Raw genomic sequence first — 24514 nt, 5'->3', positions numbered from 1 at the left:
AGATGAACCAGTATTTTCCCCTACAAAATAACTTCTTTCTCTCATTAAACTGAAACTTTACTTTCCATGACTGACTTTCCATTCATCATAAGAAAACACTGGATACAGAATCAGTTTTGAGCATTTTTCTTGGGGGAATTTTGTCTCATTGCTGGCTAACATAACACTTCAAACCAGTGGCTTTGGAATGTTTATTGCTATATTAGAAAGTTTACACTGTTTGGAGAAAATGCTTTTTAAAAATGATTTTTTGAAAAATAAAGCTATGCAATATTGATGCATAGTTGTTGTTGCTGCTGCTTGCCATTTTGTTTTTACACAAGTGGGTGATAATTCTTTATTCTACTTACTCAACATTTGCCAGCTTAATGATAGCTTTACACAAAAGCATTGGCCAAAGTTCAAATTCATAGGTTGTAGCTGGAAGCAGTAGATTATTTACTTCATCAAAAGGCAGAAAGTCATCAATAGTTATCTTTCTCCAGCAACCCTAAAGATGAGAAGAAAGGAATATACCATCAGTGATTTACATTATTTTTTCACACACAATCTTATAAACTGCTGACATTATTATTTATAATTTTTACAATTTTATTTTATTTTATAAAATTTATAATTTTATTTTATAATTATTTTATTTTAGCATCTTATGTCTAATGACTCACCTACTAGTATTGTATACTACTCTGAGAATTTTAGCTTATTATTTTCTTTATTGTAATTAACACATGTCTATATCTATATCTATAGTGTCATTATTTATGAGGTCTTTTAGCACATTCTTGGATGCCCCATCCTACATAATGGAGTAAATTGAACTATTTCAAAAAGCAAAACCAAAACATCATGCAATCATGGATAAGTTTAGGCACAATTAAATAACTATTTGTAGTCAGAATGCAAATTCTCCAAATGTAACTTTAGTAATGATTTTTTATCCTCATAGGCTCAGTGGGATTATACTTCCAATTACCATATACTCTTACTCCTAATTAAAGATATATTTTGAACATAAAGTTAGTTAATTCTTTATCTAATAAAATCATGATATATTTACCTATATATATCACTTCATACTTAAAAGTTTGAGATAAATGATAAAATTAATGATTGTGAGCTCAAACTCCTTTAAACTGGTTTTACATGTGAGATTTTATTTTGAATTCATTCCTTTTCCCAAGAAACATTTTTCAGCAGTGATACAAGCCTTGTGAACTCAAAGATCTGCATAATACATGGCTTATGCCTATACCACTGAACTGTTTATAGTCTAGAGAGGGAGGGCATATAGGGAAATAATACAAAATGTAATATGTAATATGTTTCAAATGTTCTGGAATAAGATAGGAAAATGTGACTAATTTGCTCAGGAGATGTCTTCACAGGAAGTTGACATTTGAATTCAAGCCTCAACGAACAGTATACTTTTCCTAGGTAGATAGGAACAGTAGGGTGAAAATGTCTTCTTTTTATGACACTTGTAACTGAATTCATACTACATTATTTAGTGGTTATGTGACTTTTTATTTCTTTCCTTGTGGATAAAGTAGGGCAAGACAGGTTTGAAGGAACAGGTATCTAGCTATTCTCTCTTCTAACTTTGGGTGAAACAACTCAAAATAATACACAGTAAAACTGACTGGTTTGATCTCCTTGCTGTCCAAGGGATGAATACATAAATGAAAAGTTATGTATATATAAATACAAATAATTTTTGCATGTGGAATTTTTGGACCTAACATTTTTGCATTTGGTAATTTTTGGACCTATAAAAGCAGCAGATATTAAGAAGAGGTGGCAAGAATACACAGAAGAACTATACAAAAAAGATCTTCATGACCCAGATAATCACGATGGTATGATAATTCACCTAGAGCCAGACATCCTGGAGTGTGGAGTCAAGTGGGCCTTAGGAAGTGTAACTATGAACAAAGCTAGTGGAGGTGATGGAACTCCAGTTGAGCTATTTCAAATATTAAAAGATGATGCTGTGAAACTGCTGCACTCAATATGCCAGCAAATTTGGAAAACGCAGCAGTGGCCACAGGACTGGAAAATGTCAGTTTTCATTCCAGTCCCAAAGAAAGGCAATGCCAAAGAATGCTCAAACTACCGCACAATTGCACTCATCTCACACGCTAGGAAAGTAATGCTCAAAATTCTCCAAGTCAGGCTTCAATAGTACATGAACCATGAACTTCCATATGTTCAAGCTGGATTTAGAAAAGGCAGAAGAACCAGAGATCAAATTGCCAACATCTTCGGTTCATCACCAAAGCAAGAGAGTTCCCGAAAAACATCTATATCTGCTTTATTGACTATGCCAAACCTTCGACTGTGTGAATCACAAAAAACTCTGAAACATTCTTCAAGCAATGGGAATACCAGACCACCTGACCTGCCTCCTGAGAAACCTGTATGCAGGTCAGGAAGCAACAGTTAGAACTGGACATGGAACAACAGACTGGTTCCAAATCGGGAAAGGAGTATGTCAAGGCTGTATATTGTCACCCTGCTTATTTAACTTATATGCAGAGTACATCATGAGAAACGCTGGGCTGTAGGAAGCACAAGCTGGAATCAAGATTTCCGGGAAATATCAATAACCTCAGATATGCAGATGACACCACGGTTATGGCAGAGAGTGAAGAAGAACTAAAGAGCCTCTTGATGAAAGTGAAAGAGGAGAGTGAAAAGTTGGCTTAAAGTTCAACACTCAGAAAACTAAGATCATGGCATTTAGTACCATCACCTCATGGCAAATAAATGGGTAAAGAAACAGTGGAAACAGTGAGAGACTTAAATTTTTTGCGCTCCAAAATCACTGCAGATGTTTACTGTAGCCATTAAATTAAAAGACTCTTGCTCCTTGGAAGAAAAGTTATGACCAACCTAGACAGCATATTCAAAAGCAGAGACATTACTTTACCAACAAATGTCTGTCTAGTCAAAGCTACGATTTTTCCAGTAGTCACGTATGGATGTGAGAGTCGGACTACAAAGAAAGCTGAGCACGGAAGAATTGATGGTTTTGAACTGTGGTGTTGGAGAAGACTCTTGAGAGTCCCTTGGACTGCAAGGAGACCCAACCAGTCCATCCTAAAGGAAATCAGTCCTGAATATTCATTGGGAGGACTGATGCTGAAGCTGAAACTCCAATACTTTGGCCACCTGATGTGAAGAACTGACTCATTTGAAAAGACCCTGATGCTGGGAAAGATTGAAGGCAGGAGGAGAAGGAGATGACAGAGGATGAGATGGTTGGATGGCATCACCGACTCAATGGACATGAATTTGGGTAAACTCTGGGAGTTGGTGATGGATAGGGAGGCCTGGCATGCTGCAATCCATGGGGTTACAAAGAGTCGGACACAACTGAGCAACTGAACTGAACTGACTGAATTTTTGTCATTGCATGTAAATGATGTATATAGGACATTTTTTATTGAGTTTACTCTGTTAGTGTTGCATAATTTTAAAGACCATCAACATGTTTAATTATAGAATCCTTGTATAGGAAGATGCTTTTTTGTTAAGTTAAACATAGGTTAATAGAAGCTACTTTAGAATATATATTGAAGTCACTCAGTCGTGTCCGACTCTTTGCGACCCCATGGACTGGGGCCTACCAGGCTTCTCCGTCCATGGGATTTTCCAGACAAGAATATCGGAGTGGGTAGCCATTTCCTTCTCCAGGAGATCTTCCCGACCCAGGGGTTGAACCTGGGTCTCCTGCATTGTAGGCAGACGCTTTACCATCTGAGCCACCAGGGAAGTCCACTTTAGAATAGTCATGCTCAAATTTTAATCTTTTCCATACTTCAATTGCAGGTCATGATAACTATTGGCTATATATATATTTATACCCTCTTCCTCCTATCACCAAGCTGAATAGAAAATAAAAATATGTTTTATAAATAATAGTTCAAATCACAATTATGAAAAAAATCAAGCAAAGTGTAATCAGAGATGAGAGATTTCCAAAAAACTCTGAGTGGTCATAATTATATAAATGAGACTATTTCCCCCAATGTTTATATTTTCTCCTATTTATATAATTTTTATTTTCCCCTTATTTCTACTCTAGTAACAGGTGTGCTCTCCCCACTCAGGGCAGAGCTCTGACTTCCACACTTGATCTGAAGTAAACAAAGCAGTTTCTCTCCCCTGCAGAGTCAATTAGAAGAACTGACTTCCATCCTCCTTCCTCCCTTTTCTTCAGGAAACAGAAGATGTCTGGCCTGGAAGAAACTTATTTCCACATCCTACCCATGCAGTAGAGCACACTTTCGCCTCCTTAGGTGGTAGCAGGGAGACTTGAGATGGTTAACAAAACAGCACGAGTCAGGTTTTATAAATTAAACTGAGATCTGAAAAAAAAGCTCACAAAAGTGATCCAGGGTGTACATTACAAATCTAAACAGGCTGACTACCTGCTAAAATGGAAATTTTAATTAGAAACCAAAGTCATTAAGATATAACAGCAATAGCATCCAGGAAAACTGTCCAAAATGTCTCCTCATACCAAAACGCAGGAATATCTTAATTTCAGTGAGAAAATACAATCTACAGACCAGAAAGTCAAAATGACAGAGAAGCTGGAATTTTTAGGCTTGAACTATAAATCTGCTGTTAAAATATGCTTCAACAAGTAATTATGAACACTCTTGAAAGAAAAAAATGAAACTCTCAGCAAAGTGATAGAAAATATACAAGAGAACAAAATAGAAATTTTGAACTTAGTATTAAACAATAAATAAATCCGTTAATAGCAGAAAGCAAATTTCAGAGAAATTAGTGAATAGCAAGTTAAATCAATAGAAATTATGAGCAATAAGGGAAATACAGATTTAAAAATAAATATGAGTTTCAGGGACTTGTGAGACAATGGAAAATGTATAACATGCTATTGGTGTCAACACACACACACACACAAAGGTACAAAGAATATGAATATGGAGCTGCAATAGGTTTGAGGAAAGATTGAAAACTCCCCAAATTTGTCACAACATAGTCTTATAGATTTAAGGGGCTCAGAATGTCCAAAACAGGATAATGTCAAAGAAATCAACACTGAGGAATCTATACACCTCAAATTCAAACTTCTAGAAACTCGAGACAAAGACAAAGGCCTGAAAGCAGCCTATGAGAAGACATTGCCTACAGGAGCAAAGCAGATTGCTTTCCAGAAATGACAGAGGCCAGAAGAAAGTGGCACACTTACTGCTGAAAGAAAACCAATTACCACCCCCAAATTCTGCACTGAGCAAAAATATTTTTAAAGAATAAAGGTGAAATAAAGATGTTTTCAGATAAAGGGAAGAGAGAATAATTTGTCAGCAGGCAACTGGTTGAAAAAGAATGGCAAGAGGAAATTCCTCAAAGGTGAAAGAAAGAAAAATAAAAAGAAAATGGAACATTAGGCATGAAGAAAGAGTAAAGGAAAGAGTAAGCATATGGTTAAATTATGGAGTATTCTTTTCCCCTTGAGCTTTTAAAATTATATATGACATTTAAAAGCAAAAGTTTTTCATGAGGGTCTCAACATATGTAGAGGAAACATTTAAGACAACTATGTTATGGATAGAGAGGTGTAAAGGAGTCTAAAAGTAGGTAAAATTATATCCCAATTTAAGCAGTAAAATGGTATTACTGGACTGTGTAATAAGCTATGTGTGTAGATTTTAATCCCTAGTGCTATCACTACCAAAAAAAATCCTCAAAAATACTAGGGATAATAATTCAAAAAGACACATGCAATCCAATGTTCACAGCAGCAGTATTTATAATAGCCAAGAAGATGTGAAAATAGCCTAAGTGTCCACTGACACATGAATGGATAAAGAAGATGTGGTATACATATATACAATGGAATATTATTCAACCATTAAAAATGAAATACTGCCATTTGCAGACATAGGTGGACCTAGAGATTATTATACTAAGTGAAGTAAGTTAGACAAATACAAATATTACATGATATCACTTATATGTGGAATCTACAAAACAATCTAAATGAACTTACTCACATAACAGAAACAGACTCACGGACACAGGGGAAGAATAAGCAAAAAACTTATGGTTACCAAAGGGGAGAGAGGGTGAGGGATAAATTAGGACCATGAGAATAACAGAAACACACTACTGTATATAAATTAGATAAATAAGGATTTACTATACAGCACAGAGAACTATATACGATTTCTTGTAATAACCTACAATGGAAAAGAGTCTGAAAATTATATATATATATATATATATATATATATATCCATAAAACTGAATCACTTTGGTAAAACTGGTCATAGCCCGAATGTCTGTCAATATGAAATTAGCAAAATATGTATCCAATTGTCTCCTGCTATCTGTAGGGGAACTGGTTCCAGAATCAGTCACATGTACCAAAATCTGGACACACTCAAGTCCTACAGTTGGCCCTCCTTCCTTATCTGAGGATTCTACCAAGGGCAGATCATAAATATACGGCTATATTTATTTTTAAAAAGTAGACTTTTAAGTGGACCTGGGCAATTCAAACCTATGTTATTCCAAGGTCAACTGTAATTATTGTTATATTCAAGCAATGGAGTACAAGGTAGATCAACAAAAATATTAGCATAAAAAATGTCCATGGTTAGGGAAAACATACAGAATGATGAATACTATATGATCTTCTTGTTGGTACAGATTATATGTAGTGTGTTTACATATATACTTTTAAGGAAAAGGTTTAAGAGGATAAACAGAGATAATTTACTATAATTGTCTAGGTAGGTAGACTCATAGGGACATTTCATTCACTAATTTAAACATTTTAATAGTGTTTGAATGTGTTTTAATAAAAGCATATATAGAGTTAATAACAGGTTTTCCTGGTGGCTCACTGGTAAAGAATCTGCCTACAATGCTGGAAATCCAGGTTTGATCCTTGAATTGGGAAGATCCGCTGAAGAAGGGGTTGGCAACCCATTCCGGTATTCTTGCCTGGAGAATCCCATGGACAGAGGAGCCTGGTGGTCTACAGTCCATGGGGTCACAAAGAATTGGGCATGACTGAGTATATTTTAATAAAAGCATATATAAAATTAATAATGATGAATTGAGAATAAAAAATTTCCATTTTGAAAATAAAAGTAATTGAATAGTGGGAAAGCAATTTGTCATGGCATATGCCTTGAAAACACTGTTTAAAGAACAAAAGTGTCACTGGGTGTGAGAGACTTTGTTTCAAATGCTGACTGCAAACTCTGCCCAGACTGTGGGTTCGGGTATGAAAAACGCAATAGATAGGGTTTATGTGGGTGCGTCCTGCACCCACAGTTGAATAAACTCCAAATTCTATAATAATATTGCACTTAAAAAGTATAAAAGTTAATCAGAAATGAAAAATAGTGTGCTTTTGTATGGAGAGAGAGATGACGATTGGGGAAAACCACTGGTTTCAATGTGTGTGTTTTCTTGCTTATTCGGAGCTAAATGAAAGCACTCAGAGAAAGATTGCCAAGAGCAATACATATTTCAAGTGGAGAGCAATAATGTAATTGCTTTTTTCAAGGAGCCCAAGGAATGCTGACATTGGAAAGTACCGAGGAGACCACATGTAGCTCAGTAGCGGTGTTATCACTGCCAGGTGAAAGAAAAAAGAAAACTGTTTTATGATCCTGTTCTTCATGCTACCTAACCAATTTTTATCTGGTTGATGTCAAAGAACTTTGAGGCTATTCTCTTAGAAACCAAACTGGAAAAAAATGGGAATACTCTTACGGGAGAAACAATACACTGGTATAAAAACCTGAACTTTAAGTGTCATGCCAAAAGGTTCTCTTTGGTTGGTTTACTTTGAAGAAGTGACTAAAAGTGAAAGTGTTAATCACTCAGCCGTGCCTGACTTTGCAACCCCATGGACTGCAGCCTGCCAGGCTTCTCTGTCCTTGGGATTCTCCAGGCAAGAATACTGGAGTGGGTTACCATTCCCTTCTCCAGGGGATCTTCCCAACCCAGGAATCAAACTCGAGTCTCCTGCATTGCAGGCAGATTCTTTACCGTCTCAGCCACATAAATGCTTCAAGGGGCAACAAGAAACAGGGAGGAGAATGCATGTAAAAAGGCAGAAGGAGAAATCAATGTCCAGTAAGAAACAAATAAGAAGGTGTCTATAAATGGAAGGGGGAAAAAAAGCAATTTGGAGCAGCCTTAGGTGTACAAGACTGCACAGGGGAAGGAAAACTGAGGTAGGGCAGAGGGTGCATCTCCAGTACGTCATCTTGAATCAAACAGTAGAAGGTAACAGAGAATGTATGTATGAACACGTTTCTGAAATATCTGCACTGAAAACTGAAGGATAGACACATAAATACTGAATTAGAATTGGAAGAGGAAAAACCCAGAAATGTCCGGAAAAGGACATTCATAGTGAAAATAACAATCCATTTTACCTTTTCAGAAATAATTTCCTCTAATTCTGTACTACACCTCATCTGGAAAGAGGTGTTGGCTCAGCCCTACCACCTGGGAATTAGGGGGAGAGAGGCTGAAATGTTTGCTCTTAGTCCAGAGAGAACAGATATCTACAGCTAGAAAACTAGGTGGCCATCTCTATTCCATCAACATGGTCTCTCAAACAGCAAAGTTCTTGTTTCTGTCTCTTTAAAAACTGCCTCTGTCTATCTATCCACTTCGCTGGTGGCTCAGACTTTTAAGAATCTGCCTGCAGTTTGATCCTGGAGAAGGGAATGGCTACCCACTCCAGTACTCTTGCCTGGAGAATTCCATAGACAGAGGAGCCTGGCGGGCTACAGTCCATGGGGTTGCAAAGAGTAGGACACGACTGAGCCACTTTCACTTTTATCTATTCACTATCATCACTCAGTATTTTTCTATACCCTCTAGGGCTACAGTCCAATTTTAAAGAATGGATCAAAGTAGAAGAGAACTAGCAAGGGGTTATTGTAACTTGGCTTCTGTATTTACTTTACCAAAAGAACTGGAGATTGGGCCAACGGTGAAAGTAAGAATATATGTATGAACAAAAGCCCTGGGAAAAGAAAGCATCTAGAAAGCAATAGCTTAATACTCATATATATGTATGTGTGTGTGTGTATCCTTGCATTAATGAACACACTAAGTGGATACTTTATACTCAGCGCTATAGAGAAAAGTGAGGCAGATTCAGGAGAGACAGTATCAGGGTTTCAGGTAGGGTGGAGAGTGCTCAGAATGAGTGCCTGAAGTTAAACACAGGAGATACTTAGGCATTGGCTATTATATTCTAAAACAGGTTATCAGCTACTTTTTCCATATGTAAGCAAATGATCATTCACATAATCATGTATAAAGGACAACAGACCTCAATATTGTTATGCCCAAAATTCACATATATATTCTAAGTAAATAAAATTTTGGAATGCATATTCCTTCTGAATGAAAGATGAGTCAAAATAAAATGTTCAAGAGAAGGGAAGTTGTAAAAACAAGCAAACAAAAAACAACCATGGGGATTAAGGATTAACCCTTTTGCATGTAGAATAAGGAATAAACAATTATAAATATGTGTTCAAAGATAAATACTAGTCGAAATGCTTACCCAGAAATGCTAAGAAAACATTGAAATGAGAGTAAGAGGTGCATTTTTTTCTACAAAATCAAAGCAAACTATAAAATCCTTATAATTAATATGGTATTGGAAGAGAACAAGAAAAACAGAAAAAGAAAAGAGAGTCCCAAATCAAACACAATTTCAAATTGGAAATTAGTGTATGATAAAAGCAGTTTTTAAAATCAATGGGTAAAAGGTAAAACATTGATATAAAATGCTGGGGCATGTGGCTGAGGTTTTTAAGTTAAAAAAAATAAACCAGTTCTTCATTTCTCACAGTAGATAAAACAAATGAAAGATCTAAACATTAAAATAAAACTAAAGGGAAAAATTTTTTGTATTCTTGAAGTAATACCTTGTTTAAATGACAAATATCCTAGACTCTGTAAAGAAATATAATGACATAATTGACTACATAAAAATTACAAATCACAGTCAGGTGGAGGTCACATAGCTAAAGAGACTAATTTAAAAAGTGCTTCCTTTATATTCACATTTATTGTTACCTACAATGTATAAAGCCTTCCCAAGTGGCTCAGTGGTAAAGAATCTGCCTGCAATCAGGGGACAGAAGAGATATAGGAGACCATGGGTTCAATCCCTGGGTTGGGAAGATTCCCTGGAGAAGGAAATGGCAAAGTAAAGTTTGGGGTGTAAATTGCCCGGGAAATCCCATGGACAGAGGAGCCTGGCAGGCTATAATCCATGGGCTTTCAAATAGTTGGAGACAGTTCAGCAGCTAAACAATAACAGTGTATAAAAGAATACAATTCCATAACAAAACTTCAAATAACCTGTTTTATAAGTAGGCATTAGGGAGATACCAGACGAACTAAGCAAGTTTGGGCAATTGAACCACAGCAGGGTTATATCGTGAGAGAATTGGGCGGAGAGGTGCCTGTGATCACTACATCCCCTCTAGTTTTGCATCTGAACTCAAGATGGGCAGCATCTGGGAAGCTGACCGTGGGCTTCTCTCCCTGACTCTACCAAGGGTTAGCAGGAGGAATGATCCATTCCTTTGGCTTCCACAATAGGAGGCAGCAGTGGGGAAAGAGAGGAGCAAAGAAAGAAAACAGGAAAGAGGGGAGGAAACTAATAGTGTTGAGAATCTACTATTTGTCAGGACCTTGTCCAGTTCTTTTACATAATTACCACATTTTATCGTTCCCTGTGTTTGTTCCAGGACATATTGCTTGCCTGTTCTCTTGAGGGAGATCATCTCTCTGACTTTGTGTGCAAGGCACCCTGAGGGGTCCATGTGGCCCTAAGAATGGATCTGGAGATACTGAAGACGAGAAAAGCTTTCTGTCAAATCTCATTGAGCACAAATAAGACCATGCCCTTCAGAGATGAGCGCCAGCAAGGGGCCTACCACATAATTCACGTGGAGCTAATCACATCTCAGTGCTCAGCAGTTTAGCATCATTCCCCACACGCCATTCCTCAGGTGAAACTGAAGAGGGACCAGAGGAAGTCACTGGACATGGGGTTGTCTTTCTGATTCCTAGCCCTCTTTCCCAAGAACTATGCCATCTAAAGAGGCAGGTTAGACTGTGCCAGACTGACATTTCCAAACTAGACTAAATTCATTTTTAAAAAGTTCTGAATTCAGGAAGGTGTAGGTTTCTGAGGAATCTGTACAGTTAAATAGAAATCACATTTTCTTTGCAAAATGGTATATAGTGTTAATAAACATTGACCCCTATCCAGGAGGAAATTAGAAAAGATAGAAGGATGTCAGCGAGCAGAGAGAGAGAGAGAAGCTAACAGGGTTGGTTTAGTGTTCTGCTGACGCTGTTTTGAAATTCTTGATAATTTTGAACTTCGTCCCAACTCAAGTTTGGGCAAATGTGCAGAAGTGGGGCTAAATACCCACGCATCTGACCTCCTCACTTTTCCCGTATTTACTTTCTTTCTGTACTCTTACACTGTCCTCTGTGTATCCACATTCTTAATGACATATCCTCCCTCTCACTCCTCTGTACACAAGTAATACTCTGAAGTCTGCTCTGTCAAATCTGCCTCCTGATTGGTCAACATAGAAGAATAAAGGGATTTATTTTGATATCCATTTTGGATATCAAAGGCTAAGATTCCCTTCTCTACTTTCCTACTGTGCATGCTCAATTGCTAGGTCATGTCTGACTGTTTTGCAACCCCACAGACTCCTCTGTCCATGGGATTTCTCAGGCAAGAATACTGGAGTGGGTTGCCATTTCCTTCTCCAGCGAATCTTCCCAACCAGGGATGGAACCCACATCTCCTGCACTGGCCGGCAGATTCTTTACTGCTGAGTCACCTGGGAAGCCCCTTCCTACTGTAATAATCCTACTGATTCCTAAGCATTGGCCTTTCAGCTTTCCCCACCCCAGGAAGAATAGATGGCTCCGGCTCCTTAAGGAGAAAGCCTTGTTCTTAGAAATACACAATAGCATGATTTACTTTCCTCATTGCCTCAAATGTTCAGGAATACTTTCCCTCTGTTACCAGGCCCAGCTTCATGGATAAGTGACCTGTGCAGTCACATGGGACCCCACACTCTGAAGGACCTCATGCTTTGCTTAAAGTGTTGATATCATCATCTTGAAATGGCTAATAACTTTTGAACAAGAGACTCTACAATCCCATAGCTGGGCCTGCCTGTAGCTCTGGGCCTTTAGAAAAGAGCATTCCACCATGATAAACCCAAAGGTATTTAATATAATCTAACATTGCTCAATGGGGTGTGAGTCTACTTTTTTTTGTTAATTAAGGGGTTTCGAATTCTCTACTTGTGCTTCTTACTATCCCATTTGCTTCGTTTCAGGCGAAAGCAAAATATTTCCTGTGTCAAAGTGAGATTTGTCAACATGAAAACAAATATCAAGTTCAGGGTAAAAAATGGATAAGATCAGGCCCTTCAGTAGTAGCGAAGAGAGGACTGGATTACATTTTAGCTCAGACACTGTTTCCTGCCCATGGCCCTGATACCACATCAGAGAGGAAAGAGCCCTATGCATCCACCTGCCTACCCAGCCCGCCCACCTGGAAGGTCAGAGGCAGCAGAGGACTGCCCGTCTGTGGTCCCAGCAGCACTAGTTTTACAGAGGGAAGTAAGTCAGAAAGAGAAAGACAAATATCATATATTAATGCATATATGTGAAATCTGAAAAAAAAATGGTATGGAAGATCTTATTTACAAAGCGGAAACAGAGACACAGACATAGAGAAGAAACATATGTATATCAAGGGGGAAGGGGTGGGGTGGGGTGAATTGGGAGATTGGGACTGGCATATATGCACTATTGTACTATGTGTAAAATAGATAACTAACGAGAGCGTACTCTACAGCCCAGGGAATTCTAAGTGCTCTGTGGTGACCTGAAATGGGAAGGAAATCTGAAACAAAGGAGATATATGTGTATGTATTGCTGATTCATTTAGCTATACAGTGGAAGCTAACCCAACATTGTAAAGTAACTATACTCCAATAAAAATTTAAAAATATATATATAAACAGTTAAAAAATAAAAAGCACAGGGAACTGGTATCACAAAGGATGCAACTGTGTTCTTTTAAATCTCAAATTACATATGTAGGACTTTTCCCCTTGTAGGCACACAGTTGACAGCCTTTATAAACTGTCTCATCTTCTATTAGCTTCTCTAATAGCAGGTAAGAGAAACATATTGCAATATGAAAGACACACAAATGTTAACACATGTGTACAAGAACTTACCATCCAGTAAAGCTTCACTACATACTTTCCATAGCTATTAAACAAGGGCACGTGACCCTTCACAGCCTTGCATAGAGAGTATATGTGTTCCCAGGGCTTCCAGACCAGAAGAGGCGGTTCCCCTGTTGTTCCTTTAAAATAATTGGTCAAAGCACTCCCATTGAATATCTTCCACACGGCATAGATTTCACTGATAATCCATCTCATTAGCTAGAGGTAAAAAACCAGTAGTGTTCATTAGTTATTTTTCAATTGTTGGCACTGTAATTTTGGGAGTGGGTGGCAGTTGAAAATCTACTTCCAGGAGTACTGTTAGATTCTATGTGTAATATATTCTACATTTTTATTTCTGACCTACAGAATAAGGTCATATATCTTGCTTTTGTTCTCAGAAAATATAGTCATAATACAAGCTAAAAACCCTTGGCTAAGAGCTGTATTTCAGGTAAATAGTCGGTGATTTGACACTGACCACCATTTTAGCTGTGTGCGTGTGTGTGTATGTGTGTGTGTGTGAGACAGAAAAGGAGAGAGAAGAAAGGAAGGCTGAATGCTTCTGAGAGCAATGATGGCTTTATTTTGGAATTGTTATAAAAGATTAAGCTGTGTGTAATGGTACCTCATTGTGGTTGGTACCATTACACACCAGTCAGGATGGCTGCTATCCAAAAGTCTACAAGCAATAAATGCTGGAGAGGGTGTGGAGAAAAGGGAACCCTCTTACACTGTTGGTGGGAATGCAAACTAGTACAGCCACTATGGAAAACAGTGTGGAGATTCCTTAAAAAACTGGAAATAGAACTGCCATATGACCCAGCAATACCACTTCTGGGCATACACACTGAGGAAACCAGATCTGAAAGAGACACATGCACCCCAATGTTCATCGCAGCACTGTTTATAATAGCTAGGACATGGAAGCAACCTAGATGCCCATCAGCAGATGAATGGATAAGGAAGCTGTGGTACATATACACCATGGAATTTTACTCAGCCGTCAAAAAGAATTCATTTGAACCAGTCCTAATGAGATGGATGAAACTGGAGCCCCTTATACAGAGTGAAGTAAGCCAGAAAGATAAAGAACATTACAGCATACTAACACATATATATGGAATTTAGAAAGATGGTAACGATAACCCTATATGCAAAACAGAAAAAGAGACACAGAAATACAGAACAGACTTTTGAACTCTGTGGGAGAAGGTGAGGGTGGGATGTTTCAAAAGAACAGCATGTATACTATCTATGGTGAAACAGATCACCAGCCCAGGTGGGATGCATGAGACAAGTGCTCCGGCCTGGTGCACTGGGAAGACCCAGAGGAATCGGGTGGAGAGGGAGATGGGAGGGGGGATCGGGATGGGGAATAAGTGTAAATCTATGGCTGATTCATATCAATGTATGACAAAACCCACTGAAATGTTGTGAAGTAATTAGCCTCCAACTAATAAAAAAATTAAAAAAAAAAAAAAAAAGATTAAGCTGTGAAAGCGAACGCATTAGTTACTCAGTAGTGTCCAACTCTTTGTGAGCCCATGGACTGCAGTTCACCAGGCTCCTTTGTTCATGGGATTCTCCAGGCAAGAATACTGGAGTGGGTCGTCATGCCCTCCTCCAGGGGATCTTCCCAGCTCAGGTATCAAACCCAAGTCTTTTAAGTCTCTTGCATTGGTAGACGAGTTCTTTACCACTAGCGCCACCTTATTGAGCTGCTATTCTGTAAATGTGAGAATTTGAGAAGAAAATGATCCTTCTATGTCAATAAGATCAATTAGACAAGCAATGAGACTTGAGGAAGAAGTAAACCTGGGCACACATTTGAATACACTCTAAGTCCCATATTCATGTGTTCATCAGCAGATACAGCAGTGCTCCCAGTAAAATTCCCACCTGCAAGGTTTTCGCCAGGCAGCAAGGCACAGTGAAGAGTTGAACTTCAGAGTATGTTTCACTGCCTGGTTTGTAAGGAGATTCAATACTTGAGTCTAAAGTCATAAGATTTATATTTTTCTTAATTTGGTTATCTAGAAAGCTTCTTAAAGGTAGGTTAAGTTGAAAAAGGCAAATCAGATATCCTCCTATGTACCTGGAGATTTTACTATAGAATTATTTTATACTTCCTTTGTGGAATCCAAACTATGACACAAATGAACCTATCTACAAAACAGAAATAGACTGATAGACATAGAGACAGTCTTGTGGTTGCCAAGAAAGAAGGTGGGGGAGAAATGGGACTGGGTGTTTGGGATCAGCAGATGCAAACTATTATGTATATAATGGATAAATAACAAGGTCTTACTGTATAGCACAGTGAACTATATTTAATATCCTGTGGTAAACCATACAGAAAAAATATACAAAAGGATGCATATATAATATATATGTATACATGTAGAATTGAATCACTTTGGTGTACAACAGAAATTAAGACAACATTGTAAATCAACTACATTTTAATAAAAATAAATAAGTAAAACATTTTACACGTCCATGGAAAATATGCTAAAGTCTTTAGAATTCATAAAATATAAAACAGTTCAGAGATAATTTTATACTACTCAGTACAACCTGACTGAAAAAATTAATATTTTGATTTTAGTATTGGCCAAGATGTTAAAGATAAGAAAGACAAAATATTTGAATCAATAATAACTACACCCCTATGATTGGGTCTTTGGAGAAAATAATGAAAAAAAAAATCCCTGTTTCTGATCTAACTACCTCAGGGAAGTGGAACAGGTCTACTTATGATGGATAGAACCCAGGGTGGAGAGGGAGAAGGTGAATTCCCACAGGCTGTAGGACTGCTGTGCTGAAAATCTGTCTTGTATAGGTGAGGTATTACGTTTGAGCTGAATCTCCTGATTCCTCCACATTGGCAAGTCAAACACTACCAGACACCTTACTCTTGGGCATGATGTAGGCTCAGACTGGCAACAACTTTGTTAATTGCTAGGTACATGGATCCAGAAGAGAAATGTCCAGATGGTAAGAACCTGACTACCCTGGTCCATGGCACAAGCAGTGATACTAAACATCTCCTCCACTGACTCTCTTGCTAAACTCCATTAAAGAGCTTCTCTTCCTCTTTGAGTGTCTGGATATGAAATATTCAGTTATACTAAAATTTAAAGGTGAGCAAGAGCACTGAAATTGACCACCTGGGAGTTGTTTAAGCAGGTCCAGAAGGCATTCTTCAAGGAGCTTTTTGGTTCATACTTCCCCAACCTACCTCACTGCAGAGTAAATGCTCATTGGCTGAAAACAAGTCAAACAGGATTTCATTTTTCACAACCACTGGAGCCTGAAATAAAAATATATATAGAGAGATGTTGCTCCTTGGGAAAAATAAAGGAAATTTAGTTTACTGATACAAATTGGCCTACATACAGGCCAAATTTGATTTCGTTTCTCACAGAGGAATTGGAAGAAATAAAAAAAATAAACATATTATTCTATAAGATAATCTCTGATAGAGCTGTGACATTAATTTAATAATGTAATGCCTATAAAGTACAGTATTTTAACATAATAAAATGTTGTAAAATGTAACATATGCAGATAAATTTAGCATGCATACACACACACAGAGTTTAAAACCTGATTTGAAATTTAAATAAACCCTTCAAGTTAAACCTGAAGCTTACTTAACATCTGGTAGCTAGAAAAATTGCTTCATCTTAGATGCAAAATATTAACTGAGACAGCTTTTAAAAATCTTGTTTGACTTCAAATCTTGTAATAACTTTTAAAGTTAATTTTGTGGTCATTATTTAATTTGTATAGATCTAAAGTTGCTTTTACATATTAAGATCAGTAAAGGAAAAAGATAATAGGGAAAAATATGACATGGAGCAAATTTTTTAAATTAGTTACAATTAATATCAACTTTATATATTTAACATACCAAATTAACATGAAAATGACTTTGATTAACAAAGTAGATTTTTATAGAAACTCAATCATCTGTATAACTATTACCTTGAAAACTCAATAAAGTGCTTTCAAATGTCTGAGAGAAATTTACCTACAACTACCCTGAAGGCCGGAATTGATTCTTAAGTTCATAACTTACAAGCACAATTTATAAAATTACATACATATAAGGTGTCAAGAACATATATATATATACATATATGTATATATATATATTTTATCAGTGGCTTATCTGGCGACTCAGCAGTAAAGAATCTACCTGCCAATGCAGGAGACACAGGAGATATAGGTTCGATCCCTGGGTCAGGAAATGGCAATCTACTCCAGTGTCCTTGCCTGGGAAATCCCATGAACAGATGAGCCTGGCAGGCTACAGTCCATGAGGACGCAAAGAATCAGATATGACTTGGTGACTAAACAACAATATATATTCAGTAAATTTTATATAGAAAGGTCATTATTGTTTTACAATATTTTTGTCTAAACTTTATGTATGTCCATATTTATTGGCTCAGGTGGTAAAGAATCTGCCAGCAACACAGGAGACCCAGGTTCGATCCCTGGGTCAGAAAGATCCCCTGGAGAAGGGAATGGCACCCCACTCCAGTATTCTTGCCTGGAGAATCCCATGGACAGAGGAGCCTGATGGGCTACAGTCCATGGGATCCCAAAGGGTTGGACACAGCTGGGTGACTAACACTTTCACCTTTTCTTGTCCATATTTAATGTCTCAAAATCAAATGTGTTTATCACTGTGGACTCAGCCAATACAACTTGGCCAGCACTATTCTAAAACTTTACTCCTTGTCTGGACTTTCAGTTCTGGTTGTTCTGGTCCACTCCTAGCATGACAGACCAAGAGAAGGGGTCAGTGCAAAGGGAGAGAGGTAAGGAGATGGAGGACAGTATTTCAATAAGGTGGAAGTGTCATTGTCAACAAAGAATACATTTATTTTTAGTACCAGTACCAGTATTTTTCTCTCAGACCTAGGGTATGCTAAAAAGATAAAAAGGTAGAAAACTTTCCTACTTATCCAAACTTACAACACTCTCACTTCATGGAATTTATATTCTCCATTTGCTTGGAATGTAAATTCTGTACTTAAAGTAGAGCCTGAGTATTATTAATAATACATATGTATTAAGTGCATTGTATTAACATCACAGAATTTGCATTCTTCATTTCAAAGTCACCTAACAATATAACTAATTTAAAAATAAGGTTTGTATAAATTTGATTTATTTTATTTAAAGTGTTTTACAGACAGGCATTGAAAAAGTACTCTGATGGACAAAGATGTACTTTGTTATTTTCTTATTTTAATAAATATTTCAGATTTGGTGTTTCTGACTTTCTTAACTAATAACAATAATTGAAAATATGATGGATAAATTGTATTTTCTTCATTAGTAGCAGTGCTTCTAAAACGCTTAGAAATAAAATCACTTTGCATAGAAACAGATGCAATGAATTCCATAATCACAGAAGAATCCGCTCCATTTTAATCTTTTGACTAGTATTAAGTACCTAATTTAGCCTACTAGTTTTCTATGCATTAAATGAAAGTGGGGAGATTCAAGAAGGGAAAAAAGACATTAGTGATAATTAAGCCCTTAAAAATACCAAATATATTCAAACTAACATAGCTATTAATTAGGAAGATAGATCAATGTGTTTTAAAGCTTTAATGTATATAAGCACTATTTAAAATGAAGTTTTCTTGGGTGATGTCCACATCAGTATAATTCAAATGGAGTTCAGATATGAAAGTGGCTCTTGGAAAATGCTTCAAAAATTCCTGGAAGAGAGAAATCCAAGTGCTATTCTCTTGGACTGGAAAATTAATGCTAATGAACTCTAACTTAAAAAGACCTTTACATAAAATAAGAAGCAGAGAGGAGAAAGTGTGTCAGGATTTAAGGAAAAACTTTGTGCAACATTTTAGGTTATAATTTGACATTATGCAGAGAAGAAGGAAACTTGAGGCCTTTAACAAAATGTCAATATTCTTTTGAAAACCAGTACAAACTATATTGATACATACTTATTTCTAATTTAAATTCCAAAAGTAATTATCTTTTCTTGCTAGATACCACAGGAAAACTCCCTTATTGTTTTTAAAATGCAAATTTCCAAAACTAGGATATTATATCTCATAGCTAATGCAAATTTTGTTTAATAGTAAAATTATCTCTTACCCGATTGATTATAAAATCCTGTGGGCGTTTCCAGGAATAAATTTTCAGTGATGATGGTAACTCAATTTTTCCTTCAGGGTCTTCAAAAAAATGCTACATAAAAAAATGTGTTAAGTTTTTCTCTACATAGTTTTATTAAAATAAAAACAACTCTATCCCAATAAAAATGAATATATCAAATGAACATATCAAATGAACCTGAACAATAAAGAAGCATTTATAGAGGAATTTGTGTGACTGTTCTCAGAGCTAGTTCATAAAGTACTTAGAGAATATTGAATTAACATTGCTGTAATTAATTAATGAAACCTTGGTTATTAAATAGCATTTTGATTGCAGAGGAAGTAGTCTGAACAAGCATGAGCTGCCTTGGAGTGTGAATTAGTTATGGTAGGGAGATAATTTTGAATGGGCTAATAAGGCCATATTTTCCACTGAAAATATTGTTTTTCAATCTAAGTAAAGAAGATTTAAAAAATATTTACTTATTTTTCAATGGTTAGAATCAGAAAAAGGATTACGTGCAAATAAAATTTGTACCTTTGACCCGACTTTGATTTATTAATCATTTAAATTAAACTTGTTATTTTGGTGTAATCATGATTCATAATGATACAGAGAGCTCCTTGGTTCTCCATCTACACCTTAAAAAACTGTAGTACATAATCAGGATATTGACATTGACACAGACAAGATTACAGAACAGTTCCATCAGAACAAGGAGCCTTGTTATGCCTTTGTATAGCCACAGGCACCCTTCAACTCCCCAGTCTATGTTTAATCCATACCACTTGGCAATTGCTAGTTTAGTCTTGACTTTCATAATTTTGTTATTTCAGTAATGTTATATGAATAGAATCAGATAGTCCGTAACCCTTCGGATTTATTTTATTTCTCTGCCTAATTCCCTGGAGATTCAATCCGTTCAAGTTTTTGCATGTGTTAATAGTTGGTGGTTTATTGCCGAGTAATATTTCATGCTACAGATATTTGTTCATTTATCATCTGCCCATTGAAAGACATCTGAGCTGTTTCCAGTTTCAGGTTGTTCCTAATAAAGCTGCAATGAACATTGTGTACAGGTTATTGTTTGTTGTGTGAATGTAAGTTTCCATATTTCTGGAACAAATGCACAAAAAGGCAATTAATTCATTAGTTTTTGACCCCCAGTTATGGATCAATTGGTGAATTCTGGAGAAAGAATGGTGCCCAAATGCAAGCATTCTGGTAAGTTAGAGAGATTTCAAGTAACTGCTATGTGAAAATTCTCAGGGCTCATGAGGTGGTGGGTTATGGGAGATCTTTATGAGAAATAGATTTATTGAGACTTTTATGAGAAATAAAGATATGAAAATTTCTAGGAGTACAAACAAAATGCTAAAGCAATATAATCTATCTGTGGTGGGGGCAGAGATTAAATTTCCCCTCAGTTAATGGGGACGGATCAAATAAATACTGTTTTGGTTTTCATTATATGTTTGCCCTAACACTCATGTGGCTTGAGAAATAGGTTATATTTGAGGACATTGTCTGAGAGTTAAACCTAGTACATTTCTGTGTATCTGAAGCATATGGTTTATTGTCACATTTAACATACTGGAATAATTAAAATGAAGACAAAGGCAACTCCGACATCTAGTCAAAATGATAGAAGAATGAGTTTAAAAGATAGACTGATGTTTTTCCAAGAGAAGTACTAGACTTCTGGGGTTCCCTTACATTGCTTTTTTTCCCCTAAAATTATTAACTTAGAAATTTTAAAGTACCCTATCTGAAAATTCTGAGTTCCTTCTAAATCTGTTTCTATTATCTGTTTTTTTCCTCTTGCTTTTTAGTCTCTTGATTTTTAGAAACTTGGTTCTGTTTTTCCACCTGTCTGGGAAATTTTGAGTGTACACTATATACTGAATATAAAAATATATACAAGTTCTAAATGGTGATGTCTTCCTCCCAAGAGGAGGATTTTATTCCCTTCTGACAGTCAGAGTGCAAGATGAATTTGACCGTGTCAACACTGGGTCTTAAGATTTGGCAGGGCTGGCATAGTTTTATTCATCCTTACTCACTATGGAATGCTGTAGTCATGTTGGGACACTAATGGAAAGTCTGGAGTGTTTATCAAGCTCACTTGATGTACACGAAATTCCAATCTCTAGCTATCATTATGAAATTTTTTCTCAGTTATTTAGCTTCCAGACTGCTGTTTTTTCACTCATTTGCTCTGCAGCAAAAGCTTCACATACATAGCTTATGAGGTACATAGATGTCTCAAGATAAAATTGTATGCAAAATTTTCAGATCACTTCTCCATAGTTACCCCTGGGATCTGGGTTCAAGGTCTGCTTTGGCAGCTTCAGACAATATCCTTCTTCACTTCAACCCAGAAAAACTGACACAAGCTCCAGGCCAATACTGTCTTCATGGTCTCTACTTTCCATACCTTGAATTAATACATGACTTTGAGGAAGAAATTAGTGGGGATCATCTCATTATGATTCCCTTTTCTCCAGAATTTGAGCCTCTCCTATTGTTAACAGTACTCTTTTCTTGTCATGTTGCTTTAGGTATATTTCTTACATCTACATTGCTGTACTTTATCATACAATTCTCCATTTTGTTCACTCACCATATCCTTTCCTTCTAATCACTTAGGTGAGGAATTGAGACCTAACCATGGACTTACAGGAAATGGTCATCTCAGTTCAGTTCAGTTCAGTTCAGTCGCTCAGTCGTGTCCGACTATTTGCAATCCCATGAACCGCAGCATGCCAGGCCTTCCTGCCCATAACCAACTCCCGGAGTTTACCCAAACTTATGTCCATCGAGTCAGTGATGTCATCCAACCATCTCATCCTCTGTCATCCCCTTCTCCTCCTGCCTTCAATCTGTCCCAGCATCAGGGTCTTTTCAAATGAGTCCGCTCTTCACATCAGGTGGCCAAAGTACTGGAGTTTCAGCTTCAGCGTCAGTCCTTCCAATGAACACCCAGGACTGATTTCCTTTAGGATGGACTGGTTGAATCTCCTTGCAGTCCAAGGGACTCTCAAGAGTCTTCTCCAACACCACAGTTCAAAAGCATCAATTTTTTGGCACTCAGCTTTCTTTATAGTCCAACTCTCACATCCATACATGACCACTGGAAAAACCATAACCTTGACTAGATGGACCTTTGTTGGCAAAATAATGTCTCTGCTTTTTAATGTGCTATCTAGGTTGGTCATAACTTTCCTTCCAAGGAATAAGTGTCTTTTAATTTCATGGCTGCAATCACCATCTGCAGTGATTTTGGAGCCCCCAAAAATAAAATCAGCCACTGTTTCCACTGTTTCCCCATCTATTTGCCATGAAGTGATGGAAGCAGATGCCATGATCTTAGTTTTCCAAATGTTGAGCTTTAAGCCAACTTTTTCACTCTCCTCTTTCACATTCATCAAGAGGCTCTTTAGTTCTTCTTCACTTTCTGCCATAAAGGTGGTGTCATCTGCATATCTGAGGTGATTGATATTTCTCCTGGCAATCTTGATTCCAGCTTGTGCTTCCTCCAGCCCAGCGTTTCTCATGATGAACTCTGCATGTAAGTTAAATAAGCAGGGTGACAATATACAGCCTTGATGTACTCCTTTTCCTATTTGGAACCTGTCTGTTGTTCCATGTCCAGTTCTAACTGTTGCTTCCTGACCTGCATACAGGTTTCTCAAGAGGCAGGTCAGGTGGTCTGGTATTCCCATCTCTTTCAGAATTTTCCACAGTTTACTGTGATCCACACAGTCAAAGGCTTGGCATGGTGAATAAAGCTGAAATAGATGTTTTTCTGGAGCTCTCTTGGTTTTTCAATGATCCAACAGATGTTGGCAATTTGATGTCTGGTTCCTCTGCCTTTTCTAAAACCAGCCTGAACATCTGGAAGTTCCCGGTTCACATATTGCTGAAGCCTGGCGTGGAGAATTTTGAGCATTACTTTACTAGCATGTGAGATGAGTGCAATTGTGCGGTAGTTTTCTTTGGCATTGCCTTTGTTTGGGATTGGAATGATTTATGTGCCACCATATCATAAAATGCAATCACAAGACTTGGAGTGTCCATGAATGACTCCCTCCAGTGGAGAAATCGTAGCTCCCTGAGCCGTGAATGCTGAGCTTGTGGAACAGAACTGGGGGTGGAAGCAGGGTTCCATCTCAGATGGCACCGCTTTGCATTGTCATAACAACCAGGATTTGAGCTGTGCTTTCCTACCTTCTGAAAGTTGTTTGGAAGAATGGGGTACTGGCTAGGTTCTGAAATGTCAAGTTCCAGTGGAATAGCCTCTATTCACAGCAGTAGTATGAAGGGAGTGCTTCCCAAAGCATGCAGTTTCATCCAGCATCCAGCAATAGTCCTATGTGTCACCCCCAAATAAAATGAACATCAAGTGACCAGCACACTTATTACCACTTCAGTCTCAGTGGTTTTCTTCTGATAAATTTTCTTCCAATAGACTTACCCTTGTCAATAACATTGAAAATTTTCAGAATTTGACACCTGACCTTCTAGAGATCTGCAAGAATTTTTCATAATCATCTGCTAAAAGCATGCTTGTATTGTAAGGTCCTTAAAATATTATTTTGTATCTCATTCCCTATTTCAGAGTTTCAAGTACTCTGTTCTTCTCTTCCCCATTGCTTCTTTATAATTTGGAGTGACTTATCTCTGAATCTTTCCCAGTGCTCAGCTGCTCAACTGAGAACTTGCAAAATCTATCTTGCTGATGAAAATTCCCAAACAATCCCTATATGATCTGAATTTCTATTAAAATATGTAAAACATGACCATTTTCATTTGAACCCAGAGAGTTCAAAAGTCCTTTGCATCTAAACATTTCATAATTACCTTAGGTATGGTACAAAAAATACATTATCTCACATATTGTTATTTGAAATTGTTCAAATACTAACAATGTCAGAAGTTAATTATATTTACTGCCTTTTGTGTAAACAAATTACTGATATGAATCATGCAGTTTGTGATTTTGCACTTTGTGAACAAAATGTAAATGCTAATAAGTAACATTTCTGAGAGTTCTT

General features: G+C 37.0%; 1 protein-coding gene and 1 non-coding gene across 2 annotated transcripts in view; both read right to left on the bottom strand.

The window, feature by feature from the left end:
- The window catches only part of ADGB (androglobin), a 178598-nt gene that overhangs the window by 131726 nt on the left and 22358 nt on the right, over nt 1-24514 (bottom strand). The window contains exons 3-6 of the mRNA XM_043888501.1: nt 19455-19547; nt 16552-16623; nt 13317-13526; nt 351-490 (exon numbers count right to left, since the gene is read on the bottom strand). Of these exons, the coding sequence (XP_043744436.1) occupies nt 351-490; nt 13317-13526; nt 16552-16623; nt 19455-19547 (515 nt within the window). The remainder of the gene's footprint in view (nt 1-350; nt 491-13316; nt 13527-16551; nt 16624-19454; nt 19548-24514) is intronic.
- TRNAC-ACA lies at nt 3703-3774 on the bottom strand. The gene has a single exon. It is a non-coding gene; the product is annotated as a tRNA-Cys (tRNA).

This window comes from Cervus elaphus, chromosome 26 (assembly GCF_910594005.1).
Source record: "Cervus elaphus chromosome 26, mCerEla1.1, whole genome shotgun sequence".
NCBI classification, from domain to species: domain Eukaryota; kingdom Metazoa; phylum Chordata; class Mammalia; order Artiodactyla; family Cervidae; genus Cervus; species Cervus elaphus.
This window is presented reverse-complemented; position numbering and strand designations above follow the sequence as displayed.